The 12484-nt window shown below is 45.4% G+C and overlaps 1 protein-coding gene across 1 annotated transcript; it reads left to right on the top strand.

Annotated features, from left to right (window-relative positions):
• Positions 1–3120: 3120 nt before the first annotated feature.
• On the top strand, positions 3121–10206 carry LOC141977427 (uncharacterized). Its single transcript, XM_074938902.1, has 6 exons — positions 3121–3178; positions 3721–4032; positions 5013–5123; positions 5543–5589; positions 6261–6532; positions 10104–10206. Exons 1-5 carry the CDS (start codon positions 3133–3135, stop codon positions 6354–6356), a joined length of 612 nt encoding a protein of 203 aa, XP_074795003.1. The 5' UTR covers positions 3121–3132; the 3' UTR covers positions 6357–6532; positions 10104–10206.
• The last annotated feature ends 2278 nt before the right edge of the window (positions 10207–12484 follow it).

Here is a 12484-nt window from a genome sequence, read left to right on the forward strand (position 1 = left end):
TAAGTACAGAGCTAGATTAAAAGAGCTTTGCTGAACTGGGGGGGGCCTAGTGCCATAGATGTGCATGGTACAGGTACATTGTCATTATGCCCTGTGTAAAGGTCCTGTATATCAGGGCAATCAACTCAGCTAGTAATTCAGGCTATGATTTCGGCATGGTATTCATGGGATCCACAAATCTGAGGAAACTCCATGACCCCGTGCAGTGGCGGCTCCTGGCCAGCAAGGCTGGGCCAGGCTCCTACCAGTGGACATTGTGACCTGGCTGGCCCACATGGTCTCAGCCTCACTCAACTTTGGCATATCTGCCCCTCAGTTTTCTTCTAAAAAGCAGGGGACGCACCAAACCTGAGTGGCACTGTGAGCATATGGGCCAGGTCGCAATGCTCGGAGCTGGACCCAGCCCCCCGGGACAGGAGGTGCCACTGCAGGGTGAGTGTAGGGTGGTCTCGCTCTCCAACCCCCCCATCTTTCCCCTGCTCCCTCTCTTTCTTATGGCTGTTTTCCTGTATTTATGACAAATTTTCACGATAAAACCATAGCCTTAACTGTAATTGTTAAAGAAATTTAGCCAAATTGTGATGGAAGCACCTAAATCACTTAGGAGCCTAAGTCTTATTTTCAAAAGTGGTTTAGGTACTTGGAAGACTAAGTACCATTGATTTATTTTTCAGCAGTATCTAGGGCTCTCAGAACTACATTTTCAAAGGTATTTAGGTGCTTAAAGATCCAGGTAGGCAACTAGCAGTGTTTTCAGAATCAGTGGGAGTTAGATGCCTAAGTCATTTAGGCATGTTTGAAAATTTATCCTAAAGACTATTGCCCCCAGTCACACACAACGGATATACATTCATTTTGCATTTAATCTTCTCCAGTGCAAGTCTATTAAAATCCAAGACAAAGAAAAAGCTGTCTAATTGTTTTGATTGATATTTATTTCTACATTGTTTTATAAGAAAGCAAATTGAAACTGGTCTTAAAAAAACCACAGACTACAGGACAAAGAGCCGTGTTTGCTGCAAAGGAGCAATGGTTTAAAAAAAGATCAAAACCTGTTTGCGCAGATAATTGCACTTGCTTTTGTGGTCAGTTTCTACCCACTTATTTTGACACTTTTGTTTTGTTTGTTCACTGAGCAAAGAGCTGGGGCGGATTTCTTCTTTTCAGTTCTATCCCCCTGCTTTTGGTTACCAAGGAAGTGTAAACTGCTCCCCCCCACCCCAATTCCTCTGTAGCCAGTGGATGGTTAGAGCAAAAATGAAGCAGAGCAGTCGAACTAACCACAAAAACTGAAATTTACCTTTCAGCAGTGTGAAACAAATGAAATGTCATGGCACAAACCAGAGATGTTGAGAAAATATGTCAGTCGCTAATTATCAACGAGGCAATGTTAATAATTAGCTCTATCCAGTAGGCAGTTTTGGACTGAGACTCGGGAGAGTTGTCTCTGCTGTGGGGTGATTCTGGGCAAGTCAATGGCCCTCTCTGTTTCCCCATCTGTACAATGGGGATGATGATATTAACCTCCTTTGTAGAGCACGTTGGATCTACTCATGATAAGATCGGAATTATTATGATTATAAATGAGGAGTGGAACAACTTGCTGCATGAAGCGTTTGCAATGCACCCATGATGCCCCTTGGAGCCCCACAGACTCTGGGCTCACAAGGCCAGATCCCGTGTTCCTGGTGCACCCAGCACTATCTCACCCAAATCAATGGGAGTTTGGGGTGGGCAAAAATGCAGGATCTGAACTGCACAGTTTGGAGGAAGGTGACAAAGCTTGAGTTGTTCTGGAGTCTGGAAATCCAGCCACAGGGATTTCCTGGTCTCATTTCTCAAGTGATCCACTCTGTGAGCATTCAGGATTCACTTCAAGTCCTCCGAGGGTCAGATCCCCAACTAGTGTAAATCAGCATCAGTTCATTAGCTTCAGTGGAGCGATGCTGATTTACACCAGCTGAGAATCTGGTCCCAAATTACTGTTCAGTATCACGTTGTCAAGCAATAAGGCACAGCGATGGGTAAAATACTGAGGCAGCAGGGAGAAGCCCGTTTCTCAGCTGTTCATCACCCGCGGCTGGGGCCACACTTCCAGAAGAGCCCAGCTCCCATTTAGGGGACGTTTACACTGCAGCTGGGAGGGTAGCGGCTCAATGTAGTGCACTGAAAGATTGCGGTTTGGCCACGGCGGCCCAGGTGGCAACTAGGGTTACCCTCTCAAATGCAATTGTGCCCGACCTTCTGGACACACATGGCTAGCCTGAGCCACCACCCATGCCACTGTAACCACACTGCTATTATTTCTTGCATATTCTACATTGTGCCATGTCCTGGTGGTTATTTCATTATTCTGAATCATTATAATATATCCATGTTTGATTCAAATGCAGCAACAGCCGACAAGAAGCCCCTGTGAAAAGCATCTGTCACCACGGCACTTCCCCCGGGAGGCGTTCCTCAGCAGAACCGACCAGGATGTTGGAGCCTTTGCACTTGAGCAGCGTACCAGACGGGTGCTTTGAAATTTCATCTTTCAGAATATTGTTTGTAACAATCATGCTGTTCTCCAAATATCTGCTTTTGTCTTTCCTGGGTAAAGCTTTTGCATTAGTCATACCGTTAAGCTTGTAATTGAGAAAGGAGTGTTTTCAATTGGACATTGGCTTTCATGATATCTGGTAGCTTAGGACAGTTCTGCTGCAGTTTAGATGCTCTTCCATTTACTTCTGCACAATGTAATCTGATTGCATTTGGTTTAATTCTGAACAATCCAGTTTATTTTGGGCAGATCGTGACCTGCTGAAAATTGACTCTAATAACACACCCTCTTTTATTCCTACAGTGATACGAGTGCAGTTATTTTTGCACCAACTTCAGCCGTTCTTGTTTGTGAACATTAATGATACAGCGAAGATCCAGTGCTCTTCCAAAGAAAAATTTGTAGCAGGAGGTATAACAGCTGAGTGGTACAGGAGACGGGAAGGTGAGGCCCCCATGTTAATTAAGAGATGCTCAGATATTAAAAATGCAACTAAAGTTGCTTGCATATCGGAAGGACACAACTTGACCCTGGTAATCTACAATGCCCAAAGGAATGACTCGGGGGTTTATTACTGTACCGATTCATACATGAGCTTCTTGACATTCGGCAACGGATCCACACTGATTGTAGGAGGTAAGGAAACAATTGGATGATTAGGAAAGAAATGGAATGACAATGCTGACATATTTCATGTGCATGTTAAAATATAAAAAGATGGTTTGACTGCTTATCAAAGATTCCATTGTTAAAAGACAGACTGTTTGGAACCAAAAAAGAGCAAGTAAACAGTAATTGCTGAAAGAAGAGAAAAAATTATATTTTGCGCAATTAAAACTAGAAAAATAGTGAAAATGATCTCTTGAAAATGTTCTGACGTATTCCTGGTCAGGGCACATGCTAGGAATATTTGTAACCTAAGAGTCATGTTTAAATAAAAGAACGTCTTGAAATTAGGAAATGTTCTTAGACTGCATCAGTTTTTAGATAGCACAGAATTTCTAAGTGCAAATATCTGTTTAGTTTGGGCGGGATTTGGTTTTTCAGATTCTTCGTATTTTCTTATTTATACAACGTATTTTTCCTTTGAGCTACTTTCATCTTGTACGTTTAACCCCCTGAATCAAACTGCAGCTCAGCTGAGCCTCACACTGAGCTCTGTGCTTTCTCCTGCTCAGACAGTTACACCAGCAGCAGTTGGGTGCTGACTCTGGCTCCATCTCCCCACGGCCTCCTCTCCCCCGGGACGGCTGATCTGGCTTGCGTGGTCCATGGAGTTTCCAACCCAGTCCAAATTTCCTGGAGTTTTTCTGGGGATCTGCAGGAACAGGGTCTGATGCGTTCGCTGAAAGCAAAGGATGGCTCCTTCGTGTTCATAAATCACATCAGCGTCCCCATGGACACCTGGACCAGTGGGAAGAATTTCACCTGTGATGTTAAATTCAACTCTTCTGGCAAGAGCTTTAAGAAAATTGCCCGGTATATTGAAGGTGAGTGACTTTATATTAGCTTCTGGGAGTAGAGAGGAGTCAGATAGATAATCCAGTGAGGTCCTGGTCCATGACTGGGATTCCGAGGCGCTATGATGATTATGAAGGTAATTAGACATTCAAAGTGCCTGTGGTCCGAGCTACTTTAATGTAATTTGCAATTAGAGAAAGTTGTGAAATGCTGGATAATGTGTAGGAGCAGGCAGATCTGCAGAGAACTTTGGGAAAGGAGGAAAGGGGAATTGCACTGCTCGCAGACAGTGATATCCAATAGAAACTGTCATGCCAACTGTACCTGCAAAGCACCCTACAGAGTTAAATGAGGACCAGTGTCAGAGGGAGAAGGGAACAGAGGCACTTGCAGGTGCAGAGAGCTGTTTCCTGGTGAGATGTGGAGAGGCGATGAGGTGAGGAGAGACCTACAGGGAGGATTTTGTAGGTGGCAAAAGGTGCAGAGAAGATTCTGATTACAGGAGAAATCATCAGCCTAATGAAATGGGCACAACAGAGGGTGAAAGGTGCTGAAGGCTCCTGTATCCTCACTCCTCGGGGGTTAAGGCCCGTGGTGAAATGGGGCTCAGGAGAGAAGAGCTGGATGTGGTGGCATCAGTACCAGAGGCAGATTAAGATTTCATGGGGCCCTGGGCCAGAGCAAGTGGGGGGGCCCCTCCCCATCTCTTCTGCCTGCAGTCCTGCCCCATCTGCCTGTGACCCCGGCCACAGCCCCACCCCCCGTTCTTCCTCTTCCACTGCAGCCCACCCAATTCCACCCACAGTCTGTCCCACCCAGCCTGGTGCTACTGATTGGGAGGAGGGTTGGGGCACGGGGACTTGCCCCGCCCCACCCACCTGCCCGGTGCTCCTGTCAGGGCATGGGGAGCCCATTTTTCTGGGAGCCCCCAATTGGCCCCCGCTGGGCAACCTGACCCTTTTTACTTGAGTCAGCTACTTATGTCTGGTTTTTTTTGCTTCCTCCACAGCCCCTGCCAGCGAGTGCTCACTTTACATTGTGCCCCTTGCGGCTGGAGCTGGTCTGCTGCTGCTGGTGGTGTCTCTGAGCCTCATCTGGACCCTCTGCCCTTCCATGCTAGGTAATAAACACAGCCCAGCCCAGCTCAGACCATCTCCCTTAGGGAGAAATCCTACTCCCCTGCTTGCTACTGGGGACTGCAACTGTCCCATCCAACACATAAACATGCTCCAAATGTCACAACTGCCGGCACTGATCTCCGAATGTTTGTTTTCTGAAACTTGAATTTCCTGTGTCGGGAGAACGGCTTTGTTCTCCGTGACAAAGGGAGCGATGTAGAAAGGCTTCTACTGCCCCTGGCCCAGGCACCTTGTCTATAGTTCACAAAGAGCACTAGCCTTTCTGATGAGCCTCTATCCACGTGCCATGCGTGGTGGTGCCCTGCACACCTACAGCTCGGATGCACCATTAGTCAATGAACTGCAGCTGGGGGAGTGACCGTGGAAGAGGAACTTTTACTGTTGTTTTTGTTTGTTCCAGGACTCAAGCCCAGGATCTCAGCACCCCCAGCTTCCGAGGAGCACCAGGTACGGCTCTTTGCAAACTATCTGTGTCTAAATCAATGTGTCTGCCTTCAACTTCATGTATTCATATATTTGGCACTTAAACTGATCATTCTGGAAGGAGAAGGTGAAAGTGAGGTTTAGCTCTTGGAGTAGCAGAAGAAGACCAAAGAGTCTTATTGTTAGCTTTGCTGCTAATTAACTATGGGATAGCAGGTAAAGCACTTACTGCTCTGTGACTGTTTCCCCGTATGTAAAAAGTGGATAACAAAACTTACTGTACAAAGGGAAGTTTGATGTTTCATTGGTTCTGACCTTGCCCGTTACAGGGTTTCTGTGGAGCTGGGAACATTTTTGCCACTTAAAAGATAAAGAGCTGTGAAAAATTATATTTGTAAAGCACATGAAGATTTTCCTGTGAAAGGTGCTAGGGGCCTGATCCAAAGCTCACTGACTGTCCATTGACATGGGGTTTGGATCTGACAAAATATTGTCAGTAGCTGAGTTCTTAAATTCAGAATCCAGCGCTGGTTTCCATTCTGATAACACTCACAGTTAATAGGACAAGCAGGAGAATAAGAGATGAGAGGGAATATTTCATCAGGCTAAACTCAGTTGGATGTTCAGTGCTGTCTCAACTTGTATCTCTTCATTTCACAAGGAGGGGGCTAATTTTACTAATTGTCACCAAACAGGATGGAATCTTATACACTCATCTGGATTTTGATTTGCGGAATCGTGACAGGAGCACGATGCAGCGATCGGCCAGAGGGAAAAGCATAAAACCCTGAACTGTCTAGTCCAGGGGAATCTGCAAGCAGTAACTGATGTCTGGTTCTCTGCTGATTGGAAGTAGCAGCTGGAAGAAGGCTCTGTCTGTCTCAGTCACCTTTTTTACTTATTTTCTCCCCTTCTCTGTTTAGAAATAAAAAGTCAGAAGACCCCCCACAGAGTCCAGCCTCATCAGGTGGGAAATCTCCTCTTGGGATGTAAAGGCATCGTGGTGTAGATGACTTTACACGTCACTTGTGTATTAGATATGAAGCTCTTTGGGGCAGGGACTGTCTCTTTGTTCTATGTTTGTGCAGCGCCTAGCACAACGAGGCCTGGTCCATAACTGGGGCTCCTGGGTGTTATGGTAACACAATAATTGTCATCATCATCCTCCCCCACGTGCAGTGGGACCTGGACACAGCTGAACGGCTCCAGCTTACCTGCATAGAGTGAGACCGGAGGGCAGGAGCCTGCAGAGGGGATGTGCAGTCTCAGCATACATCAGAGCTCCCAGCTTCCCTAATCTCCTTCCCCAGTGGGCACATGCTCCCTTTGCAGTAACACTACATGGACGTGCAATGGGATTGTGAAGGGGAAGGATGGATGCGGGAGGAGCTGGGAGGGATGAGAATCTCTCCCCAGGCCAGGGCTGGAGCTGCTACCCCAGTGCTGCCTTTGCAGGCTGCTGCTTCCCCCTCATGAGCAAGATCCACAGCCCCTCTGCACCAGCCCCTCTGCGCCACCTAACAATAACCACACGTTATCGGTGACTGGCACTCTCCTGGTGCCTGAACCTGCACACGCTGCCTGTTTGCATCACAAGATGCTGTTCAAGCTGTCATTCAAACTGTCTCTCATTAAAAAGAGACGGTGGTGATGTTTACGTTGCCTTTTTTACCTGTTCAATGCATCAAGTTCAGCTCATTGTGTAATAAGAAAAGGTGACCTCTTAAATCTTTTGGGCCAGATTCTGCTCTGTTTTCCAGTAGTGTAAATCTGGAGGAGCTCTGTTGCAGTCAGTGGAGTTACTCCAGTTTTACACCAGTATCTCTGAGAGCAGAATCTGGCCCTTTCTAGCCCATTTCGTATCTGTTTCTTTTGAAGGATGATACAACCAATGTGTTACACACCCCTTGTTACACACAAAGCTCTTCACATATGGTAAGGGCTGTTTCAAAGAGGATGGTGATCAATTGTTCTCCATGTCTGCTAAAGGCAGGACAAGAAGTTATGGGCTTAATCTGTAGCAAGGGAGATTTAGGTTAAATGTTAGGAAAATCTTTCTAACTCTCAAGGGAGTTCAGCTCTGGAACAGACTTCCAAGGGAGGCTTTGAAATCCCCATCACTGGAGGTTTTTAAGAACAGGCTGGACAAACACCTGTTGGGGATGATCCAGGTTTACTTGGTCCCGCCTCAGCACTGGGGGCTGGACTTGATGACTTTTCGAGGTCCCTTCCAGCCTGACGTTTCTGTGAATGCAAATAAAAATGAATGAATAAGGGCCTGAATCTGGTCCCATGTTACCCGGAGTACTGAAGTCAATGGGGCTGCAAAGGGGTCCGTATTTCAGTTGAAACTTAAACCTGAGGGCTGGACTGAATGGTGACTTGAACTCCCTGGCAATCCCATGAATCTTTCTGAAAGATGAGAGCAGCTGGCTCTAGTGACCTGGCCACCTTCCCATTTGGGTAATTTCAAGGGTTGGTTGGCTAGAAAATGATTTTTGGTTCAAGAAAATGTTTGAGATTTTGACTTTTCGTCTCAGTTTGACACAGGAAAATTTTTCAATATCTTGAAAATTTGTGTGGGAAATCCATTTTCTGCCCCAGCCCTGGTAATTACATGAGTGTAAAATTGCTTCTGTAGCTGGAGTTGGCTACATTGCTCCTTTTCACTTCCTGCCCTAAGCCACTGCGCAGGGCTGTGGGGCTGTCAAACAGCTGCCCCGCTCCACCCCACAGTGGATGAAGAGATTTCCATACACAGCATAAGGGCCCAATCCTGCATGGTGCTGACTCTGCTGAGGCACTTCCTGTGACATGCTGGGCACCCGCAACACTGAGCAAAGTCCAGAGGAGTGGTGGGTGCTCAGCTGCTTTTAGGATCAGCTCCTGCCTTCAGTTCCTTAAAGCACGGCACATTATGACACATTGTCACTGGGATCCTTATGGCAGTAAATAGGGCTTTGTGCCATTGTCAATCAGTGTAATTCGGAGGGTTGTACTTACAAGAACCGGGCTGGGGAGACATTGTGCTTGAATAGCGTTATGGTTTCTATTGGTCTTATCTGTACTACCTCTGACAACATTCAGCACCTTAACAGCGAGCCTGGGGACCTGATTCTCATAGGCACTAAGCCCCTTTCCACCATGGTAACACACAGGGGCCTGGAAGTGGGTGTCAGTGTAATTTACGCTCCTCTAAACTCCTCCTTACATTGGTGCAAAGGAGAAGCTGTGTAACTGTGAGTAATGCCCTTGGGCTAGAAATCAGACAGAATTTTGGCCAGTCCAGTCATCCTTCGTCAAGCCAAACTCCTGCTTCCACTTAACATTGCTTCAGTCAGGGACTGCAGGATTTAGCCCAGGTCACTCCCCAACCATGTGGGGGAGGAAGGCAGGAGAGGGTCGAAGGGAAGGAAGGAAGGACGATGGTCCCCAGCTTTAGAGAGCTGCCTGGAAGGAGTTTGTGACAGATGGATCCAGGGGAGCTGCAGCCATTCAGTACAGCCTCAGAAGTGGGGTGTGGTCTAAGGAGATGTGGCCAAGTCACCTAGAGAATCTGTTCTTTTTTGAGCCAGTCGCTCTGATCACTACCCCAGGTTGCCCTCTATTATCAGCTGTTTCAGAAAGGACACTGACAGATGCACTTTACTTCTTTCTCCCCGCTTTATGCAGCCAGACGCAGCTTTCGAACCAGCCCCGTTCAGTTCATTTTTAGCCAGTTCATTGCTAGCTCCAAGATGAGGCCCTTCACTTCAGTAGGATTGAGGCTCCCAACCCTGTTAGCCGAGTTTGAAAATCCCACTAGGTGCCTCTCTGCATCTATAAGCACCCAAATACTTCTGAAAATCTGGCCCTAAGTCTCTTGAAAAAGGGACTTGGGCACTTTTGAAAATTGTATCCTTCATTGTCTCATTTCTCACACATACCAGAGCTTCAGTTTGATGATTTAAAATGCAATTAAAGTCTTCCAAGACAAGACTCCAAATGATTGTTACAGGCCAGCATTGTACCACCAAGAAATATGGGATAATTATGGACTAATCTTGAATGCAGAGAAATTCTGTACCTTCTGTAGATTCTTTAACCCACCCCTCTAGTATCTATCACCACAGCACATCTCCTCAGAGGCATTCCTCACCGGAAATGACCAAGACACTGTACCCAGTCACTGCAGCAGTGCATTAGAGATCAGCCTTTGGGCTAGTGAGTCAGGATTTTCTTTTCCTTTTTTTTTTTTTACAAAAATGATCTTTGCCAAGTACCTGGTTTTATCTTCTTTAGGTAAAACATCCGCATTAAGCTTTGGAATTGGGAAAACAGCCTCTTCAGTGGGACATCAGTGTTGAATATCTGATATGTTTGGAAACTTCTGCTGGATATAAATTGCATTTCCATTTAGTTGTACGTAGTTATAGCAAGTTTATTTAGCAGAGCATAAATATTATCAGACTAAGTATATGCTGTTCCTGAACTAGCCAGTTTATCTATGGCAGTTGGAGACTTGATGGAAACTGACTAAAAATATTTTATTTCTCCAGTGCTAGGAGTACAGTTATTTCTGTACCAGACTCAGCAGATCCAGTTTGTTGAAGTTAATGGCAGTGCAGAGATCCACTGTTCTTCCAAAGAAAAAATGGAAGGAGACGACATGTTTTGGTATTTGAGAAGAGAAGGAGAGAAACCCATATGCATTAAGTACTGTTTGGATAATCTAAATGTAAGTAAATTTGCTTGCAAACATGAGAGACACAGCTCGACACTGGAAATCAACAATATCCAAAAGAATGAGACTGGCGTTTACTACTGTGCATTTATATACACTAGCTACCTGATTTTTGGAAATGGATCCACACTGATTGTTGGAGGTAAGGTACCATATCTTGTTTAAGGAGACTAATGATTGCTTGACAAAGCATATTTCATGTTCCTATTAAAATGTAACAAGATACCATAGCTACTGAGGAACAGTTAAAAGAAAAGCTTACTTTAGACCATAAAGATCAGCTGAACATTAAATGCTATGGACAGAGAAGGAGCATATTAGGCGTATATTTCATAACTAGAAAACTTCAAATTTGAAAAAGTTGAAAATAAACCTTCGCAGTTTCTCTGTGACTATTCAAGGCACTTAGGTTGGCAATATTTCTAGCCTAAGAGCCATGACTGCATGAAACAATATTTGGAGTTAATGAAATGGTCTTAAGAGTGCATCTCTTTATAAAATTGCACATAATTTTCTTTTAGCAGGTGTGGATATTTATTGCACTATTTCCTAGTTGGTGTTGGCATGGTGATTTAATACTTCCTTCTTCAACAGATTTTTTTAAAATTAATGTCTTAGTGAAAGATTTTTATCCACTCATCTTGTAGCTGTGTTGGTCCTAAGATACATAATAGAGACAAGGTGGGTGAGATAAAATATTTTATTGGACAAGCTTTTGAACTTACACAGAGCTGTCCTGTAGATCTGGGAAATTACACTGTGAATGTATTTCCCAGACCTGAAGAAGAGCTCTGTGGTAGCTTGAAAGCTTGTCTCTCTCACCAACAGAAGTTGGTCCCATAAAAGATTTTACCTCACCCACCTTGTGTCTGAGTGAAAGGTTAACATCTTTAATCAGACTGCAGTTCATCTGACTATCACACTGAATTCGCCACCTCCTTTTGCTCAGACAGTTATACAAACAGCAGCTGGGTGATGCTTCTGGTCCCATTTCCACATGGTAGTCAAGTCACTGGAACAGCAAATCTGGCCTGTGTGATCCATGGAGTGTCCAGCCCAGTCCATGTTTCCTGGAGTGTTTCTGGGGAGCTGCAGGAACAGGGGCTGATGCGCTCATTGAAAGCAAAGGATGGATCGTTAACACTCATAAATCACATCAGTGTCCCCATGGACACCTGGACCAGTGGGAAGATTTTCATGTGTGAAGTCAAATTCAACTCTTCTGGCAAGAGTGTGAAGAAAAGCACAAGGTATCCTGCAGGTGAGTGATATTATATTTGAGGTGAAGGGAGACTCAGATGTGAAATAGGTGTCAAGTAGCCATACTCAGAGCAGCTTCTACATGACTTTCTATCACAGAAAGCTGGAATAGTCTATGTCCTATTAGTTAGAATTTCTCTAGAGAATTTGGGGAAAGGAAACAAGACATTACAGGGATCACAAGACAATTTAGTTGTGACCTTTAGGGCAGCTTTCACCCAGATTGTAGATATGAATCCCTGTAAAGAGTTAAATAATAAATAAAGGGGAATTAAGAGACATTTGAGAAGACATGCTCTCCAATGAGATATGCAAAGTGATGGAGAGGCAATGAGATGAGGAGAGACCTACAGAGAGGATTTTGTAGACATGCAGAGAATTTTGGGAAAGGAGACGAGGAATTGCATTGTTCAGAAGACAGTAACTGCCTATGGAAACTTTCACACCAACTGTATCTGTAAAGCACCCTACCGAGTTAAATGATGACCAATATCAGAGGGAGAAGGGTACAGAGGTACTTGAGGGTGCAGAGAGCTGTTTTCTGGTGGGATGTGGAGAGGCGATGAGGTGAGGCGAGATCTACAGGGAGGATTTTGTAGATGGCAGAAGGTGCAGAGAAGATTCTGATTACAGGAGAAATCATCGGCCTAATGAAAAGGGCACAACAGAGAGAGGCTGAAAGGTGCTGAAGGCTCCTGTATCCTCACTCCTTGGGGGTTAAGGTCCATGGTGAAATGGGGATCAGGAGAGAAGAGCTGGATGTGGGGGCATCACGACCCTCTTTGCTGAAGTCATGCACGTGTGTCTCTTTTTTAGCTTCCTCCACAGCCCCTGCCAGCGAGTGCTCACATTACATTGTGCCCCTTGCGGCTGGTGCTGGTCTGCTGCTGCTGGTGGTGTCTCTGAGCCTCGTCTGGACCCTCTGCCCTTCCACGC

Source organism: Natator depressus, chromosome 24, assembly GCF_965152275.1.
Source record: "Natator depressus isolate rNatDep1 chromosome 24, rNatDep2.hap1, whole genome shotgun sequence".
Classification (NCBI taxonomy): domain Eukaryota; kingdom Metazoa; phylum Chordata; order Testudines; family Cheloniidae; genus Natator; species Natator depressus.

What these genes read in the sequence shown, in the direction of transcription:
- LOC141977427 (XM_074938902.1), top strand. Translation starts at nt 3,133, where the DNA reads ATGAGCTTCTTGACATTCGGCAACGGATCCACACTGATTGTAGGAG. An exon ending in ATCCACACTGATTGTAGGAG is followed by an intron (nt 3,179 to 3,720) that starts GTAAGGAAACAA and finishes TCTCCTGCTCAG; the next exon opens with ACAGTTACACCAGCAGCAGT. An exon ending in CCTCTGCCCTTCCATGCTAG is followed by an intron (nt 5,124 to 5,542) that starts GTAATAAACACA and finishes TGTTTGTTCCAG; the next exon opens with GACTCAAGCCCAGGATCTCA.